The sequence below is a fragment of the Arvicanthis niloticus genome, chromosome 22 (genome assembly GCF_011762505.2).
Source record: "Arvicanthis niloticus isolate mArvNil1 chromosome 22, mArvNil1.pat.X, whole genome shotgun sequence".
NCBI lineage: Eukaryota > Metazoa > Chordata > Mammalia > Rodentia > Muridae > Arvicanthis > Arvicanthis niloticus.
The window spans coordinates 7,360,230-7,380,591 of record NC_133429.1 but is presented as its reverse complement, the minus strand read 5'-3'; the positions used below and the strand labels follow the sequence as shown (position 1 = coordinate 7,380,591).

General features: G+C 44.8%; 1 protein-coding gene across 5 annotated transcripts in view; it reads right to left on the bottom strand.

Moving 5' to 3' along the window:
• The window catches only part of Rfx4 (regulatory factor X4), a 151,713-nt gene that overhangs the window by 24,699 nt on the left and 106,652 nt on the right, over positions 1-20,362 (bottom strand). For all 5 annotated transcript variants that reach the window (XM_076919781.1, XM_076919784.1, XM_076919782.1 and 2 more), the window contains 5 exons: positions 19,497-19,641; positions 14,705-14,799; positions 14,167-14,284; positions 2,989-3,108; positions 2,526-2,687 (listed from right to left, as the gene is read on the bottom strand). In XM_076919781.1, coding sequence (XP_076775896.1) covers positions 2,526-2,687; positions 2,989-3,108; positions 14,167-14,284; positions 14,705-14,799; positions 19,497-19,641 — 640 coding nt within the window. The remainder of the gene's footprint in view (positions 1-2,525; positions 2,688-2,988; positions 3,109-14,166; positions 14,285-14,704; positions 14,800-19,496; positions 19,642-20,362) is intronic.

Below are 20,362 nucleotides of genomic sequence, written 5' to 3'. Positions count from 1 at the left end.
TCTTTTACTGTGCTATGCTGTTCCTCTGGTGGGGGATGTGATAAAACACCTTAATCTAACGTCTACCAATTAGAACATTTTTGGCTTAGTTGCATTAAGTACATTATGTCACTGATTGATATCTGGTATCAATCTAGGTCTGCTTTGGTGATTATCTGTTTTCTTTGGGGCAGATGAGATGTCTTTGATTTTATTCAATGAGTTTAGCAATAAATTCCATCCTCATCCTCACCTCCATTTAATCATCTCAGGATTCAAGGAAAGAAAGTTGTTGCCCTAAGTCTTATCTCTGTGTTCTATAAAACCATTAGGCTATTAGTATGTTCTCTCTCTCTCTCTCTCTCTCTCTCTCTCTCTCTCTCTCTCTCTCTCTCTTTCTCTCTCTGTGTATGTTTGTGTGTCCCTCTCCCTCCCTCTCTCTTCTCTCTTCTTCTCCCTTTCCTCCCTCTGTCTCCCTTCTCTTTCCCTACCCCTCTTACATCTCTCCTCTTCCCTCTTCTTTCTCTCTTCTCCCTCTCCACTCTACCTCCTTCTTGTCCCTTCCCTCTCTATCCTCCACTTCTTCCCTCTTCCTTCTTCCTTTTCCTCTCTCCTCTTACTTCTCTTTCTCCCCTCCTTCCCTTACCCTCTCTTGTTTTTTCTCTCTCTTTCCTTTCCCTCTCCTCTTTCTCTCCTCTCCACCTCTCTCTTCTCCCTCCACTTCCTCTTCTCTCTTCTCCCTCTTTCTTTCTCTCCCTCTCCTTCCCCTTCCCTCTTTTCCCCTCCCTTTCTCCCTCTTCCCCCTCTCTCTTTCCTTTCTCCCTCCTTCCTCTCTCTTTCCTTTATTCTAGCAGCAATTTTCCCCCTTTTCTTACCTGGTCCCTTTCCTTCTCTCTTTCCATTCTTCCTTTCCTTTATTTTGTATTTTTTGAGCTATGGGCTCACTGTGGAGCCCAGCCCACCCACTCTATAGTTCAGTATGGCTTCACACCCTCAGCAGTCCTCCTTCTGTACAGCCTCCTACAGCCTGGTGCGCTCTGAGAGCACAACCGTGAGTCACTATGCCCAGCTATGTCTCCACTTCCTGTTCTTTCTTGGAACCTTTATTTTTAAAGTGAATATTAGGCAGGCACACACCTGTAATCCTAGTACTTAGGAGGCATAGGCTGTAGGATCGCCACAAACTTGAAAGGTACCTCGTCTGTTTATACACAGTTCTAGTCAGTCAGGGCTACACAGCGAGACCATTTCCCAACAATAATTCCTGAATATGTCAGCTTCTTCTCTTAACATAGTTTTTATGCTTAACATTTCTTTATCAACTTATATTGATTGCATTATCAGAGAATCTCAGCTCATTCTTTTAACTAATTCTCCTTCAGTTGTATTTTGCTTTCTGTTCAACCTATGTATTGAAATTTCTCTTTCAAGAGCACCTATTTTTTCTTGAAGATCTCTGACTCTCATGAATGAATATATAACTCTCCTTTTTCTACTGTGCCATGCTGTTCCTTTTTCGTGGGCTATGCTTTCAGCAATGATGTGATTTTTTTTTATTGTGATAAAACATCTTAACCTCAAACCTTTCAATTTGACCACTTTTGGCTTAGTTACATTAAGACACATGTTGGGTTATGCATCTGCTGTCACCATACATCTCCAGAGTTTTTGATCTTCCAAAACTGAAACTCTGTCCGTATGTCCCCTGTCTCTAAAGGCTATTTCACTCTCTGATCTTGACTACTCTGGGTCCCTGTACAGGTAGAGTCAGACACCTGTCCTTTAATATCTAGCTCATTTCACTTAGCACAATACCATCAAGATTCAGTCATGTTATGTTATACTAGAGTTAGAAATACTGTACCGTATACTACGTTTATATCCACTCACCCATTGATGGGCAAAGGATACACAGTGGGTCCTTTCTACCTTTGACTATTATACATACTTTTATGAACAATGATATACAAGTATCTCTTTGGGGTTCCTTCACTTGTTTCAGGTACATGTGTTTACTGAGGCTTTTGGCGATTCTTGGGTGTGGCTAGCCTGTGAGAACACAGTGTGCGTATGGGCTGTGGGTCTCCCATCTGAACAACCTAGCGTCATCGGCTCTACAAGTCATGTTCAGTGTGGTCCAAGCTTGGCCCAAGATCATCCCTGTTAACAGCTTGGCCTCAATTTGTCCCATTGTGGCTTGGCGTGGCTTCTTGCCTCGCTACCTTCCCAGAGACATTGCTCAGGTTTGAGTCCATGTTTCTTGTTTTCAAGGATGCCTGTGTACTACCTTAAATGACATCTTAATAGTTCCTGTGGCTTACCTTGGGGAATAGAGATTTATCATATGTTTAATCTGCCAACTGAAAACAGCAACATATGGAAGATGTAGTCATAAATAATCTGAGACCTGTAAGCCTTTGACAAATCCAGAAATCTTAAGTCCTGCTATTCCTTTCTGTGCTTTGAGGAAGACCCATTTCCCAGAAATCTCTTGCTTTCAACATGTACTCCCCACCCAACACTTCAGAGACTCCCCGCCCCCTTACCTGCTGTGCTAAGGCCAGTGTACTCAGGGGACGGGTTGCTGACAGGGGAAGAAGGAGGTGGCACCTCCACAGATGTGGCAGACTTTGCTGGTGAAAATGATGGGCCTGGTGAAGGGGTTGGTGGGGTAGCCTCTGTCAAGATAATCTCTTCCTGGGCTTCTGCTACAATCAGAGAAAAGGTATATTCTTAGATCTCAAAGTCAAGGCCGCTGGCCTTTGAAGAACAAAAATAAAAAAGAAACCGGATTTCTAATCTGTGTCCTCTTGGTCAGTCCTTGCCTAAAACTCTTCGATGGTTTCCATGCACCCAAGTGCCCACTCTAAAGAGGAAGAGACTGTTGATTTCTCAGCATCTGACCCGCCCAGCACAGCTAAATTCTTGGTTGTGTGGACTTAAGGAAACAGAGGCAAGTTCTATCTGTCATACTGCTAAGCCCTGAGACTCCTATAAAGCTCCACTCACCAGTGCTTCCTTCTCCTTTCATGGCTCGCATGAGCTCGTTGGCCCGCTCCTGACAGTGCAGAGATTCTAGCAAGTAGAGCACATAGTCGTCGAACATCAGGTGAATTAGGTGAAAAGACCCTGGTGTGGAGAGAGCAGACAGGAAGTTAGTCATGCTGCGTCGTGCCACCCTCCACTTGGCCAACGGCATGCTGCTGTGTCCCCAACCAATGCTCAGTTATCCATGCCCCTCCCTCGTGGAATCTTCACCTTTGCCGTACTCCCAGCCAAGCCCATTAGTTCCTCTCCATTCATATGCCATCATGAAAAAAAAAAAAGTGCACATGAACCACTTGCAAATGCGCTTGAGTGGCCAGGCTCCAGCAGCCCCAGCCTGACCTGGGCACTCCTCCTCTGCCCAGCTCAGCACAATGGCACTCATTTCCATCCTTTCTGGAGCACATCCTATAAACACATCCATGGCCGCAACGTGCCCTTTAGTTCATGGGTGTGTACCAATGTACCTGGCATAATCCCAGAAGCAGAATTGAAATAGTGAATCTACAGTCACAGACTCATTGCCATAAATGTCTGTGAGACACAAGGGAGATTTTTAGAAAAGGTACCAGATGGGAAAGACTTGGGGTTTTCCAAAGAGTACTCTTCCCTTTGAAGTAGATAATCCCTAAGGAGGAGAGTGAGCCTTCATTTTAAAGACTGTCCCGTGTACCAGACTGTGCTCAGCATTCTCTGAGGTCTACAGCCATCCAGTACAGATGGCATTGGGATTTCTGTTTCAGCTCCCCCTGCCTAGTTCTCTTACATAAGAAAGACAGAGTTAGATGCACACTGAGTGAGTGCTCTTGGCAACCAGTACATTAGCCCATATTACTGTGTATACGCAGGTTTCTGTGTATAATCTACACCTCAGCCATATGAGGTAAATAGAACTCTGTTACAAAGAGTCACAGAAACACGCAAAGACACACAGTTAAGTGGCAGAACCAGACTTGAACCCATTTACTCAGAACAGAAGCTGCTGTTTAATTATGATGCCATGCAATTGTCTCTAAAAGGGCATCAGTGAAGCTTCCAGTGCAGATTAAGTATACATTAGGTACTTAATAAATGATAACTGTTATCTCAAGAAATACAGTGACTGTGATTCATTCTGTTACAGTAAAAAAAAAAAGTCAAAAGATAACATCAAATACTTGAAGCATTCATAAATTATTTGCTAGGATGTTGGTCTAAGTCAACATGGATGGAATGGAACATCTATGAACTAATGAATTAGAACAGAAAACCCTGGGTGATAAAAAAAAAAAAAAAAAAAAAAAAAAAAAAAAGGAGGGGGCTTGCCTAGCAGTGCTTGTCCAGAAAGTCCCCTAGAAACCATCAACGTGCATTCAATAGGTCTCCAATGTCCACTGTTCTTCCATCAGGAGCTTTGTAGAGCTATTGCCCCTGCCTACGATCCTGCTGTGGTCTCTGAGTACTAGAGATGCTTGAAACTTGACTTTACAAGGGCTACAGCATCCTTAAAAGTCCATCATTAGGATCACTGGGCAAGAAGCAGTTCAGTGCCAGGGTGTCATGGCCACAGGGACGGGTAAATACAGAAGAAAGCCTGCAGGGAGGGACTGAGAGAAAGGGGGGGGGGAGGGAAAAGATTCTGTAGCTCCGTAACACAGGGATTTAAGGAGACCCCTCCTGTCTTCTCTTCTGTGCCCAGCAGTGTCAGGGGACAGCAGAGACTCAGAACACAAACATTACAGGAATGAAGGGACGGTCAAGCACAGGCTACTACGCTACCTACTGTACGTACTGGACTAAGCTATTCCACCTTCCAACCGCACTGTGACAGCTCTATCCTTTTCAGCTAGTGTGTGTGTGTGTGTGTGTGTGTGTGTGTGTGTGTGTGTGTGTGTAGGGGGGTGAAACTTAGGAAGTATGCACCACTTGCTCAGACCAGAGTTAGTGATCAGCAAAAGCCATTATGATAAAAAGTACTGGAGACAATATGGTAACCTACTCAACTGTATTTGAATCTAGAGTCTAGAATTTTCTGTATAGAATCTAGAATTTGTATAGAAATCTGTATAGAATCTAGAATTTTCTTAAGTCTGGCCTAACTTTCCTAATGTATAGAAGATGAAAGCATTCTAGTATGAACATTAGTATACTTACCACATAGTTTTATGATATGCATAACATTTTCTGTATTTAAATCAGATGTTTTCTGATTGAAGGGAAAGAGTAAGTCCTTCTTTCCTTCCTTTCTGCAATTTCCCTGACTCTTTATGTCTGTCCCTTCGAATGATCACTAATCTTGAATATGTTATTGTTCATGGGTGTTTTATACTGTTACTGTACACTTACTTCTGTAGAGAACACACAGATAGTTTTCTAGTGTGATGTAAATGATACAAATACTCGACATGACATTCCACAACCTGCTCCTGACACTTTTCTATGTGTAGGTCCACGGACTTGATGCTGACTGCTGATGCCGCAGCTGAACGGCCTCAGTTTATCTGTTCTCCTGCTGCTGAAAGCTAGGTTGTTGACACGTTTCCACGCTTGAAAACCACCTACAATGAACATTTTTTTTTGTCTGTGCTCCTAGTATCCAGGTCTAGAAATCCAACCAGCAAATCCCAAGAACACCTGCCCATCCAGTCTTAACAGACAGTGCCAAATTGCCCACCAGCATGGTTTAGCCTTTCACCAGTACAGTGTAAGGCGGAGGGTAAAAAGGATGTGAACTTTGCAGTAGCCTAATTACCACAGACATACTTCTTCTCATGTGCTTATTGTTCGTTACAATTTCCTTTTCTGTAAAGTGCTGTTTGTATTTGTTTCTTATTTTTTAATATATACTGGAATATTTGCTTTAAGAAATAATTATCTAAAGACCAAGGAGATATCTTAATGGTTAAGGGCCCTTGTACCAAGCTTGACACCTTGAGTTCTTTCCTTGGGACCACATGGTAGAAAGAGGGAACCAACTCCCACAGGTTGTCCTCTGATGGATGTGCGCCCCCCCCCCCATGGATAGATGGATGGATGGATGATAGATGGATGGATGGATAGATAGTTAAGACAGACAGACATATAGATCTCTTAGTTAGACCATGCTTCACTGTATTCTGGATTTTAATCATTTGATAGATACACCCATTGCAAAATATCCCTCTGCCATCCTTGTCCCTTTTAGAGATGCTTTCGCTTTGCTTATGAGACTTGTTGAGCACAAGTTTAAAACCCCAATGTATGTCATTCCTAGAATGGCTGCAGCTCCATGAACTGAGCCTTGAACATGGTGAGAAAACTAAGTCTCAAGTGACAGACGGAGAACTGGTGGCATGAGCAGTTATTATTTATAAATCTGAAATTCCCAAGAGATCAGGTGATCACAGAGAGGGGCTTAGCCTTGGGGAGCAGGCTGGTGGATGGGCTGGAGCCACCATTATGAATTATCCTGTGGCCATCCAAGAGTACAGAGTGGCTCTGACAACATTCACTCCATCTGTGGCAGGACTAGAGGTACTTTCACTCAGGGCAGTTTAAAACACAAGTATCAGGGTCACTTCCCCAAATTTCCATGTGGATAATTTATAGTATCTAATAAACACCCAGCAGAGGAAGCCTGGCCCCACCTCACACTGCGCCTTCTTTCACATTTTTTTCAAGATCCGTGATAATATATACATATATAATTTTATATATATATATATATATATATATATATATATATATATATATTTAAATGTCAACATTGGCAGTATTTTCCTTCATTCTTTCTTCTTTGTGTGTGTGTTTGTGTTTTTGATTTTTAATAAACAATTTCCTAGTTCAAGATCATAAAGTGATCATTTTCTATTTTTTTAGAAGAAGTTTTAAGATCTATTTTTGTCATCATTATTGTTTTTCATGTAGATGTTTTCTTTTTTGGAAGGTGGGGCATCTAATCTCATCTTAGTCACCCTAAAATTCTTGTCATAGAAAATCCACCATTCTGAGTCCCTCTCCTGTCTCATCAGAAGTCCCCCATACTCTTATCTTGAAGATCCAGAAGTATGGATCTGTGACTGAAGACCGGCTTCCCTTCCTGCCAGGCTGTCTCTGCTGTCTCTGGGCTTCAAGTTGAATGCCACCCTGTCTCACTTTGCAATCAGCCAAGTCTGTCCCTATGCCTGCTCACCCTTCCCGTCACCACATCTTCATTCTCCTAACCCTTCAGGTCTCCTTAGGAATTCAAGGATCAGGTTGTTACATTAAAAGAAATTGAAGATGTGAGCTGGAAGTCCATTGAATTTATACATCGAAGAGAATTAACATCTTTTTGAGAAGGTTGAATCTTTCTAAACAGGAGCCATATTTTTTTTATTTGAAGGGCTTCTTCCCCTTTGTCTGTTTCTTTGAGACAGGGTCTCATCATGTGGCTCTGGCTGGCTTTGAGCTCACTGTGCATCACAAGCTGGACTCGAGCCTGCAGTGGTCCCCGGTCTCAGCCTTTGGAGTGCTGACACAACAGGGATGTGTGAGCCACCAGTCCTGGCCATAAAGCCTTGCAGATCTTAACACTTGTACTTCAGAATTATTTTAAGGTCCTTTTTAGACTCACTTTTTACTGTGAATAATGCTATTTTTAAATAATAGTTTAATGTTGTGCTATGTATATTAATTATTTTATAAAAATGGATGTAACTTAATTCCCAAGGCTATAGTAGCTTATAGACTCTTTTGTTAAAGAAAGTTTTGTTGTGTTTATTTATTATGTGTATGCACATGTAGTGTGTGTGTGTGTGTGTGTGTGTGTGTGTGTGTGTGTGTTAACATGTGGAGGTCAGAGTACAAGGTATGAGACCCACTTCTCACCTTTGGTGGGTCTTGAGAATTGACCTCAGCTGGTCAGGTTGGCAGCAAGCCCTCTACCCACTGAACCATCTTGTCAGCCCCTGGACTCTTCTCTTTGTCAATCATAGTATCTCTAAATAGATGATTTTGTGGTTTTCTTCTAATCCATACATTTCCTTTTCTTATTGATTTGGTAGACCTCTAGTACATGTTTATTAGAGAGTATGAGACGTTATTCTTGACTTTCTGTGCCTTAAATGGAAAAACTTAAGATATATCACCATCCAGTGAACTGTTTGTTGTAGAGATTTTAAAACACTCTTTAATAGCCTCTTTGAGTTCTACTTTACAAGTTTCTCAAAGTCATACATGGAAAGTGACTGCAAAGAAATGTTTTCCTTTCTCTATAAACTATAGAGATGACCACCTGACATTTCTATTTAGCCTACGGATATGGGATGCTGCTGCTTTGAATTATACTTGAGATTTTGGTAGATTCCTCTCTCTCTCTCTCTCTCTCTCTCTCTGTGTGTGTGTGTGTGTGTGTGTGTGTGTGTGTATGAGTGAGTGGGTGTGAAGGCACACATGTACCACTGTGCACATGTGGAGGTCAGAGGAGAACTTCTAGAAGTCAGTCTGTCTAGTCTGTAGGTCCCAAAGGTCAAGCTCAGATAGTTAGATCTGGCAGCAAGCACCTTTACCCACTCACTGAGACATTACACCCACCATTACCCGTGATTTTAAAAAGAAAAGGCTGGACCTGGTGGCATACACTTTTAATCCCAGCACTCACAGGGCAGAGGCAGGTGGATTTCTGTGAGTTTGATGCCAGCCTGGTCTAACTGGTGAATTTCTGGCCATCTAGGGCGACACAGAGAGAGACTGTCCCAGACAGTACAGCCTGGATGAACTAGGTTTTCTCGGGTTCTCGTCTGTTGGAAACAATGTAGTTGATTCACAGTGGTTTATTTCTCCTGCTGTTCTTACCAGGTTTGAAATTGAGATTAGCTCGTAAAATATATGTTATTGCTTTCTAGTTTTAATTTTTATTCTTCTAAATGGGGTATTTTCATGAATGAAGGATTTTATATGAGTATGTTTGCCTGCTGTGCTCACAGGAATAGAGACTTCCTTGTTTACTCTGATGGTCATTTCTACCGTCTCACTCTGTTTTGAACTTTACCACTTATGTTCTGTGTCTTCACCGCCTCAGTTCTTGCCATATCTTAGAAGTTCATAGTATTGCATTTCCTCTGTAAGTTATAATTATGTCGCCATAGTGACAATCTCTTAATTCATCCTATACATTCACCCTACGTGTTTGCTATAAAAGCACATATAAATACACGTTTCTGACAATCTGAAGTTATTTAGTAGTTCTAGTAGAGACAAAGACCTCTCTACATTTCAATTGCTCCTTGAGCACTAATGTCTCATTTACTCCACAGTCTATATTTCCCCTAGAACTTGGCTTTGTCTTTGTAAAGAACATACATAGAGATTAGTTTGGGGGCCATTAATATGTCTCAGTAGGTAAAGTGCTTGCTGCCAACCCTGAAGACCTGAGTTCAATTCCTAGAACCTAGGAATTGGTGGAAAGAGAGAACTGACTCCCAAGGGTTGCCCTCTAACCTGCACACTTTTGCTGTGGCATGTCCCCCCCATACATACATACGTACATACATACATACATACATACATACGTACGTACATACACACACATACCAAATGTAGAAAGGATTAGCTACTTAAACTTGTTTACATAAATGGTTCATGTCAAACAGGGTCCCCCAATTCATGCATCATTCCTTTGCATTAAAGATTAGGGGAGAGGAGACCTGGAACTCTTGAGCTAACAGAGTGTGAAGGAACTCACTGTGTGCATGAGACCTTCACTCTTGGATGGTCACATACAGACCCGAGTCACCCTAGGTACAATAACAGGAACCTGTCCGGATGATGAAATGGCTGTCACCAGCCTCTTTGCTTTGGGGTAATTTGTTATGTAGCAGTGATAATCAGAAAACGGCTGTTTCTCGGGTGCCAGCCTGTCTGTGGCTTCTATTTTTCTTCTTGCTAAAGTGCATCCCTTTACAGCCTTCACTTTTTGATGTATATTTGTGGATGCCAAGTTCTCTTGGTCTTTATATAACTGAATACACCTTTCTGTCACCCTCACTCTAGTAAGTTGGTGATATTGTTCTCAGCATTTATAAGATGCTGCCCCACTGTTCCTGGAATCTGTTAGTATTTGCAACAGTCTAATGAGTATTCTTTTCTCTCATCACTTTTAATTTTAAAAAAATCTTAATCCAAAAATTTAAAAACATCATTGTGGATAAAATGAAGTTGTCTGGTACTTCGGTGTCATTCATGTGAGTCCAGATGACAGTGGTCAGAATGAGTGGGCTTTATAGTGAGGTTGATGGATCTGGTCTTGAACCAGCTCTGTCTGCCATGCTAGCTCCTTGAGCCTGGGCAAAGAGATCCAATAAGCTCCCTTCCTGCTCTCAGGGAGGGAACCTGTGTCTGTCTGCCTTAAAGAGTTAAAGTAAGACATAAGATCTTACATATTTACTAAATATTTGTTAAAGTAACGATTGCTGGCTACTGTCTGCCTTATTGTATACCTAATTCTAGGGAAGTCCTTATTACATTCCGCCCCAGCTTCCTCACCTGACATACTGGAGGCAGTAATAGGAAAAAATGCTAATATAATGTCTAAAATCTATTAGGCTTTCCATAAATATTATTTTGTAGTTCCCATCGGTATTGAGCTTAGAAAGGCGGGTGGGTCGGGCGGCTAATTGGAAAGAGCACACACTCGAGCTGAGAAGGATGCCCTCTCCCTGGAAAAACTGACTCTCTTAACACACAAGTTCTCCTACTCTCTGGGCATATACCAGGGAAGGAAATTCACGCTCTCAGGCCTTGGAGAGGCCCTGAGCAGCACGAGCAACATCAGGTCCTAATGTTTAGCAGGCTCTGGGCAATGGGGAGCCAGAGCACCTGAGTGTGGAGAAGCAGTTTGGAAGTTCCCATCACAGGCACCAGGTCTGGGAGCCACTCCCTTGGGGCCTCTCAGCCCCAGCCCGGGCCAGGAGGGTGAGCTTTGATGCTGGACAATAAAACAAGCCTGTAGAAAAGCGGCGTGTGGAAGGACGCACAGCCCCGCCCCAACAGCTGTCTCTTCAGATAGTTTTACTCTGTAATACGTCAGAAACTATTGTTACTTTCCAGATGTCCACGACGATGAAATAAATGGGCATTTGGAGAAAGGAAAACTCAGGTGTACCCTGAACAGAAATCAGATCAGTTGACTAAGGAGGAGTGGTTTTTGAGACAGAAGCCTTCATTTGGTCAATAGAACCAGGACCAAAGTTTGTCACTGTTACCTTTGCGAACTTCTTCTGGAGACACTGTTTACAGTAGAAAAATCTGGCTACTCCAGATCCAAAGACAGACTGAGAGAAAAGGAATTACAGAGACAACAGTGAAAAGTAACCAAGGAGAAGAAAGTATCAACTATCCTCCAAATGGTTTGTTCTGAGGAGATAGAGTCTGACAAGGTCCTTTGAGATATTTCCCAAGATCACTGTAGCGGCCAGCCTGCCAAGCCGGCACACTAGTCACCATGCTGAGGACCGTGCAGGAGTTATAAGATACATAGAGCTGGCCCCTGCAGCTGGGGGAGGGGGCCAGGGAACAGAGGGCTCTTTTTCCTAATTAGCTGTTTTCATACAGCGAACGCATGACCCAAACACAGCCACCAACTGGGTCTTTGACACATACAGGCAGAAAGGGGGAGCTGGGCTTTTGTCTGCCGCACATTCTTTCAACTTGCCTGTCGCCCCAAGCTGCAAAACTCAACAATGAGTCCGATGAGCTGGACCGTTTCAGAGCCTGCTGAATGGACTCAGAGGCAGGCATTGTCTTAGCCCACTCAAGGCTGGAAAATACCGTAAGAGTGAAATCAGGTTAACATATCTCTCCTTACCGTGTGTGTATATGTATCATATATATACATTCTCTCTATATAACTGTATATGTATGTATATAACTGAATATGCCTTTTTGTTGCCCTTGCTCTGACTAAGTTGGCAGTATTTGTCCTCGGCACTGATAAGATGCTAGTCCACTGTTCTATTAGTCCATCTGTTAGTATTAGCGTTTGTCCAATGAGCAGTCTTTTCTCTCATCTCTTTACATTTAAAAAAATCTTAATCCAAAAATTTAAAAGCACCATTGTGGATAAAATAAAGTTGTTTGGCTTGTTTGCGCTATTCCTCTAAGTCTGGGTGACTGTGATCAAAATTTTATACATATTCATGTACACATATATGTATATTTGCCATTTACCTGAGTTTCCAGTATATTGCAAAACAGTGTGATTAGAGAGGAAATAAACCCACCCAAACCATTCTAAAGAGTCATACATTTCAGGAAGAAATTCAAAGGTATTGATAAATCACAATTCTTTTGTCCAGGCTTCATTTTTACATTGACCATTAACTCAGCCAAAACAAATGATATGCAAATTAAAACAACAGCAGCAGCAGCAACAAGAAAACCCCCTGCCTCTCCTGCATGATGGGAGTGGTCAGCAATATCCTGATTCTACAGATCAACAAATGGAGAATAAGGGATAAGGAAGGAGGATGGCTCTCTTGGTGTGCATGCACATGCGTGTGCTTGTGTGGAAAAGGGTCCAGCCTTTGGTTTGGAAGCAATGAAAAGAAAAATCTCAAGATACCACTCAGCCATATACCTAAGCAGAAGCAGTCACACACAAGAAGGCAGTTACACACAGTGACCTTTCCAGAGCTGTGGGTAACATGTGCTAACATTAACCACCAGAGACTGCAAGTCATCAAAATGCCACATCTGATGGCACTGTCCAGGCAGCAGTGACCAGAGCATTTTTATACTCCGCTCAAAGAGAGTTTCTATCTGTAGCTGAAGCATGGCGAGGCTCAGAGAATCCCAGAAGAAATTGGCTCTCTCAGGGTGTCAACGCCTTTCCTAGAGAACACACCTGCGTCTGCCGCGGTGGCACCTCAATGTATGACACAGCTGGGACAGTGGCACTCACTGTATGACACGGCTGGGACAGTGGCACTCACTGTATGACATGGCTGGGACAGTGGCACTCACTGTATGACACGGCTGGGACAGTGGCACTCACTGTATGACGCGGCTGGGACAGTGGCACTCACTGTATGACACAGCTGGGAAACGGTGTCAGGTCCATAAAACGGTAGATGGAAATATGTCAAATTAAAACCCTGGAGGAAGCTGAGGGTTGATTGGCTTAATCTGAAATTATGAGCATGCCTATACTTGCAGAAGAAGACGGCATGGGAGTAGTTACCCAGAAACTTTACCAACAGCCCCTGTAGAGACACCAGGAGAATAGAGGCCAGTGTTTTTAGAATTCTGAATATCCAGATAATGTCTTTCCAGGTTCTGCCTCCCTTGGCATGGGCAATGTGGATGAGCAGACATACTGCCTTTCTGCTGAAAAGCAGGCAGTTGTGTCCTACAGGTAGCATGCTATCTTCACCGAGTTGGGGACCAGGTTTCTGCCTGTAGAGACAGGACCTGGAGGTGGGTCTCAAGCATCATCCCAGTGGAGAGTAGTGAGTGAGGACTTGAACCCAAGAAAAGAAAGAAAAGAAGGGGCGAGAGTACAAAAGCCCTCTTCTAGAGGGTAGGCCAGAGTGCATTGCTGAAGAAACATTAATCACAACATCAAAAGTCAATCTTTAACAAAAAGCAGTAGAACATAAGCCTGAGGGGTCAGTCCCACTGTTTGCAAAGGCTTAAACTCTAAGGCCATCTGGGCCCAGTCTCAGATCAACCACAGCTATGGAGTTCTGCAGATTGACCCCATGGAATGGCAGACACTGGGGACATCTGATGAAGAGTGCTTAGCCACTGCCACCCACATGTCCTTAAGTGTTGGCAGGTCTCTCTGTCAGCAGACCTCATCCTCACAGGGCTGCTTCACTACTTCACCTTTAGCATTCAGTCAGTGCCCCCTCACTGTCTGAAAAGCCAAACAGTGGAGTGCTCCAACCCCAACACACGCCTTCATGATGTCCTTGTGGTCTCAGAGACAGCCAGTGAGGCTGGGTGAGACTCCACAGAGCTGGACTCAGTATGCAGAGTCCAGAAAAGTGTTTGGATATTGTGGTGTGTGTGTGTGTGTGTGTGTGTGTGTGTGTGTGTGTGTGGTGTGGGGGTATGATGTGTGTATGTGGTGTGTGGTGTATATGTGTGTGCACGTGCGTGTGTACACATGTTCTAGCATGTGTGGCACTGGGAGTGTCTTACCGAAGCTGGGAGCACTGTGCAAGGTCATATCCCGGATCACCCTCGTACCAAAGCAAGACCACATCAACAGGAACTGTTGGGCTACTTTCTTCAGGGACCCTTGTCTCTTGGCAGCCACCTACAAACAAGTGAACAGCTTTAGTACTTAAGTCCTTTGTCCACTACTGGCTCTGAAAAAATGAGGGAAGGCCTGCACACTTTCAAAGCCTGTGAAGCTGTGATTTTTAAAAAAAAAAAAAAAAAAATCTTTTCAGTTTTAGCAGAATAAACACGTTAATAAAATGTGATCCCGAGACGCTATGTACACTAATGGGGGACACAGACCTGGATGAATCAGGAATAGAAGACTCAGAATCTTGTCTCTGTGCCCTCCACCTCCCAGGACTGGGACAAGGTCTCCCCCTTGGAACCCCAGGACTCCATGGATGGTGAGGAGTATTAGCTAGCTCACTCTGGGATTCTATGCTAGTTAGGTGTCCTAGAGACAGCCAACCATCTGCAGAAGCCATGGCTGCCCCTTCTGTTCTGCCCTACCAACCTTCACAACGCATCTGTCTACCATCGTATCCAGCCATTCTATGTAAGACTCGATGGGGGACTGTTCCTCCAGCAGGTGGTCAAACTCCTGGTACACTGTAAATGAAGCAGAGACAGACACACTCAAGTTGTAGTTCCACAGAGGTGTATTCCTAAAGGCACAGAAGACTGGACTGTGCGACTCTTCGTGACCCAGATGAGATAAGATCCTTCCAACCCTCCCCCTGCCTCTTGCCAGCAGACATGTCACCCCTCCTCATCACATGTCTCAGCACGTCACTGTCTTTATCCTGCCTTTACCACATCATTAATAGCACTGGCTAAGAGCTCAATACGTGTCAAGTCTCCTCGCTGGTTCTCCTCTCGTTGCTGGTCATCATTGTTTGGTGCATTATCTGTGTTATGGCTGTTATTCTGGAAAGCCTTGCTCAACCCTTAGGCCCAGGGCATTACTATCTCTTGTTCTCTGCCCAGGGATGGTGCATATACAGTGATCTCAATGTTTCTGCACCACAACTAAATTGGGTAGGTAGCTTGACCAGCCTCTCTGTGATAGGCATGTGTACTTACTGCATACTAATCAAATGAAGCCTCCTGTTGCTCTCTCTACCCTGTCTTCAGCTTCAGGTTAGGAGACTAAGTGTGGAAGTGCTGAGAAATCAGGGAAGCACCATGGGAAACAGGTGCCTGGCTGGGGACACTCTCACTGGGGACATCTCTTTCACTGCATATTTCCAGTGTGGTTTTTAAAGTGGAACCAAGTAAATGCAGCCACAGTTCAAGATCTCTGTATGTCTTTTTTCTCCATGAGTCCCAAGTGAGACAGCCAGCCAGTGTGCTCTACTTTGCTTGGTTGATGAATTCTCAAAGGAGCCAAACAGTCCTGATGCTTAGGATGAAGGTGGGCTTTAAAAGTGCATTGATCTTTCTCCGATTGTAGATGCAGGGTTTGGTGGCTAGTATTGTCAATTTGACAGAATCTAGAGTCGCCTGGAAGATTAGCCTCTGGGGCTGCCTCCGGGGATTATTTATTTAGATTAGGTTATCTTTGGTGGGAAGACCTATCTTAACTGGGGGGCAAAGGGGTACCATTTTGTGGGCTGGGTTCCTGAACTGAGCAAAGAGGAGAAAGCAGACTGAGCACAAGAATTCATCACTGTCTGCTTCCTGACCCTGGGAATAGCCACCTCAAGCTCCTGCTGCCACGCCTACCCTGCCATGATAGAGTGCAGCCTTGAACTGTGAGCCAAATAAATCCTTTCTCTTTTGTTGGTTTTGTTAGGTTTTACCACAGGGATGAGAAAAGTCACTGATACAAGGCGTGATGCCTTAATGAGACTGATCAAACTACTCAAAGCCAGTAAGCAAGTGAGTTACATGGCAGAGCCTTGAACCGGGTTTTGGATGCGACTTTGGGGTTCTTACTCTGTGTCTGGACTACTGTGCTTTAGTCACTGAGGGCGACAATAATGATTATACAAGTAAAAGGACCAGGGGGAAAAATCCAAAACCAAAAGCCAACTAACACCACCAACAACCCCTCCCCCCCCCCCCCCCCCCAGCAACAGCTAACTTCCTTGTGCACTTGCTAAGGAACAGCACTCTCTTCGGTGACTTACATGGTGCACTAACTTAACCTTGAGACTGACTCTCAAGTGTCGATGTCATGGGGGCTGTGCCGTGCTCCCTGTCCGACCCCATCACTTAGGACTGACTGATATGGAAAAGACAGATGTTCAGCTGATTATTGAGTGAGCAAATGGACAAGCCAAGTAAGAATTCTCATTTTTTCCCATCTGCAAATAAAAAACTGAGGCATTTCAAGATGAGGAACTGCCCAAATGTTTCACAGTGAGTGAACAGCAGTAAGATTCCAAACAGCTCTACTCAAGCATCTGCCTCCTAGCCACCTTCGGGAGCACTCCCCTGCCTCTAGGAGCACTCTCCTACCTTCAGGAGCACTCCCCTGTGTACTGACCATGTGATGCTTAGTTTCCTTTAATCTTAATCTCTTTGCATTGTCCTCATTTTATAGAATTAAACACCATGGTTACCACACACTGGAGCCAGCATTTAAGCAAGGTCTTTTGGGCAAACTCAGCCCCATCCTCTTAAGGCTTCTCTAAATACTCGTCCTGTCAGTGTGCTCAAACACCAATATGTTTAAAAGCTAAAGTGAGCCAAGCAACCGCCTCTGGCTCTACACCATAAATGGAAAGGTGACCCTGACAGCAAGAGTTTGCAGATTTGTCCACTGGTGGTGATGAAGGTGAAGAGTGGCATGGGGGTGTCCTGACCCCTGCTCAGACTGACTTCTGGGCCCGTTTATTGTGGTTTGGGGAGGCAGAGGTATGACACCTATGTACTGGGACGTCGCCTCCAGGCTTGGCACCCTTCCTCAGACTCCCCCCACCACTGTCATGTCTTTGGCAAGACACAGTGCTGTTGGGAATCAGCTTCTGACTCTCCATGAGCTCTGAGCTCTACAGCCAGAGGTCAGCGTCTACCTCAGTCATGAGCTCTGAGCTCCACGGCCAGAGGCCAGCGTCTATCTCAGTCGTTGTCCTGGCTCTTAACAAAGAACATGATCCAGGCTAGACAGACAGTGAGGACCAGCTGGGTTGAACTGAACCATAATGCAATTCCAGTTTCAGATGACAGGATTCTATCCTGCATCTAAGGTAACTTGACAAGAGAACCTGAAGATTCTTCCTCAGAGACACAGTGCTCTGGCACAGGCTGAGTCTGGTCCCTTCAACTCCTGCTGACAGTGGTGTTCCCTAAAGTCTAGTTTACATTTTACTCCCCACAAAAGGTTCTAAGGGGAGAGGGAAGCCAGTGCAAAACTATGAATTATAGCTAAACCTGGGAAATGAGGTCACTGGTGGGCTTCTGCTCCTCAGACACTAGCAGATTCCAGCTCCATGCCTGGGTCACTGGGAGGCCCTGGTGTAGTGACCAGTGGTCTCCTATTGGCTGTCGGATGGATGCTTGGGAACAGGCTTTCTCCTGATTTAGCAGAGGCGGGGTGGGGCGCAGAGCAAGAATCAAGCCTGAAGGCTGGGGAGACGCTCAGTGGGTAAAGGTTGAGGATATGGGTCTGGATCCCTAGAACTCCCATAAAAACAAACAAACAAACAAACAAACAAAACCAGGTTGGGCAGCACGTGGCTGTAGTGTTAGCACTGCTACAGTAAATAGAGGCAGAGACAGGAGACTTCTGGTTAGTCTTCTGTCAGTCTGACACACACACTAGAGTCATCTGAAAGGAGGGAACCTCAATCGAGGAAATGGCTCCATGAGATCTGGCAGTAGGGCGTTTGCTTAATTTGTGATTGATGGGGGAGGACTATGGGACCCTAGAGAAGGCCCATCAACTCTCTGAAGCTGAATTTTCCCAAATGGAAGCAGAGAGCAACACAAGACTGTCCCTCAGGTGGCTGAAAAGCAGAATTAATGATACCACACAAGGTGGGTTTGACACAGCATTTGGCAGAGGGAAGGCAACTTATAAACTGCATTATTACTTAAGTGGGTGTCTCTCTAAGAGTCAACAGCAGACAAGTGGGCTGGGGCAACCACGCAGGAAGAAGGAACAAGAGCCTGAGGTAAGGCCGGGGTCTAAACCCAGGAACTATGCCTCGTGGAAGCTCACAGGTTCAGATAGTTTGGGGCTGCTATTTCCCCTTTAAGGGCCTTAAAAGGAACCATTCACTAAGAGGGACTCTTATAAAACGTTGGTTCATAAACAGCCCAGGCTTAGATCGACTGGCAGAAGACAGGGACCCTCAAGACAATAAGATGGAGGAGCAGACCCTGTAACTCAGGCGACCTGGACTTTTCTGAATCTAACCTTCCTCCTGGTGAGTGTTGGAGTGATGATGTCACTTACCCTACACAGAAGGTGTGGGTGTAGAACCATCTACCCCCTTTCCTAACAGCATACAGTCAGCCCCAGCCTCCCTGAGGGCCCTGCAAAGGTGTACTGACCACACTTCCTGACAGCATGCACCCCTCGGGGGACCAGGATGGCTGGCCAAAGTGAGACATTCCCTGAGCAGTCGGCTGCGCCAAGGCTCAAGGAGGAAGAGGTGTGTCTAAAGGTGATGGCTGGTGGTGTTTTCTGTCTCCTTGTATTGATTCACTTTTGGGAGCAAACATCTCGCCCACATCAGGGCTGGACTGGAACCTTACTTCCGTGTAGGAAGTCTTTGTCCATATGGCCAAGAACACCTGTTCATAGAAGAAACTCATCACCTGTTCATGTCTTCTCACACTTTAATATGCCTGAAAGGGTCACCTGCTGGCGGGCATGCATGTGCGTGTGTGAATGTGTGTGTGCATGCGTGCATGTGTGCGTGTGTGTGTGTGTGTGTGTGTGTGTGCAGGGGAGCAGGGGTGGGTTGACTCGTGATCATGTGACCTTCCACTGAAAAGTAGGCAGCACCTCCAGCTTGCTCTACACCAACACATCCTGAGACAGGCCATAGCTTTCTGTTCCCATTGTCTCTGTCACTGCCTTGAAGGTATGTGTGGCATTCAGGGTCACATGCAAGGGTCCTCTGCATGACATTGTGTGCTGCCCAACTGCATCTGCCTTGTTGACACATGTCCTCTTAGGTCACTTAGCCCTCCTGTCTTGGCTGACCCATTCAACAAAAACAATAAGAAGAATGTGATCCAGGGAAGGGGACAGGGTGGGAACACCACTTGAGTATTTACCAAGATACATTCTTCTTGCCCTTTTTAAAAACAGAAACAGAAGGAGCGCAGCCCCTGGCGGGACACCTTACACTGGATGATGAGTCTGCGGTGCTCATCCCGCGAGTCTTCCATGGTGTACAGAGTCTGCTTGGTGATGCTACTCAGGTCCACATTCCTCCAGTCCTCCAGCATCTGGAACGTGATGTCTGCACTATGGATCACTGTTCGAGATGCCTGAAATCCAATCCAACCAACTTGTCAGCACATAGGCTGTCGGGTTAAAAGCCCTCCTCTGTGTCCCCCACGTACCTTCTGAGTGGGTATGCTTATAGCATTTTGTAAACTATTCTGGAATCCAGTGAAACTCAATTTCAAGAAACAATACCATAGCTCAGAAGATTCAGAGAGGTACTCTTTCTTCCTGAGGCTCGCTCCTCTCCCTGCTTTTTGTCCACCGAGGTGACCTGGGCCAGGCCACACCCTGCTTTTGTTCCCAACCCCTTTTGGTCACGACCCCAACAGTGGGGGATGGAGGCACAGAGATCTGTCAGCTTCCTCGTGTGAGCAGGTAGCAAGGAGTTCTGTGTTTAATAACCCGTGTGCCTGCAGTGGCACAAAGTTGACAGGACCACACTGAGGGACTGCTACACTGAGGTACCACTCTGGCTATCCTGAGCCTAACTGATACCCAGAAACTTCACAATGTATATTTCTTCACACAAATGTTATTATCATGCATTTCGGATTCTTATTCTTTGATTTGATTTTTTTCCTTTTTTTTTTTTTTTTTTCCTGAGACAGGGTTTCTCTGTGTAGTCCTGGCTGTCCTGGAACTCACTCTGTAGACCAGGCTGGCCTCAAACTCAGAAATCCTCCTGCCTCTGCCTCCCAAGTACTGGGATTAAAGGGGTGTGCCACCACTGCCCAGATGATTTTTTTTTATATATGTAATTAG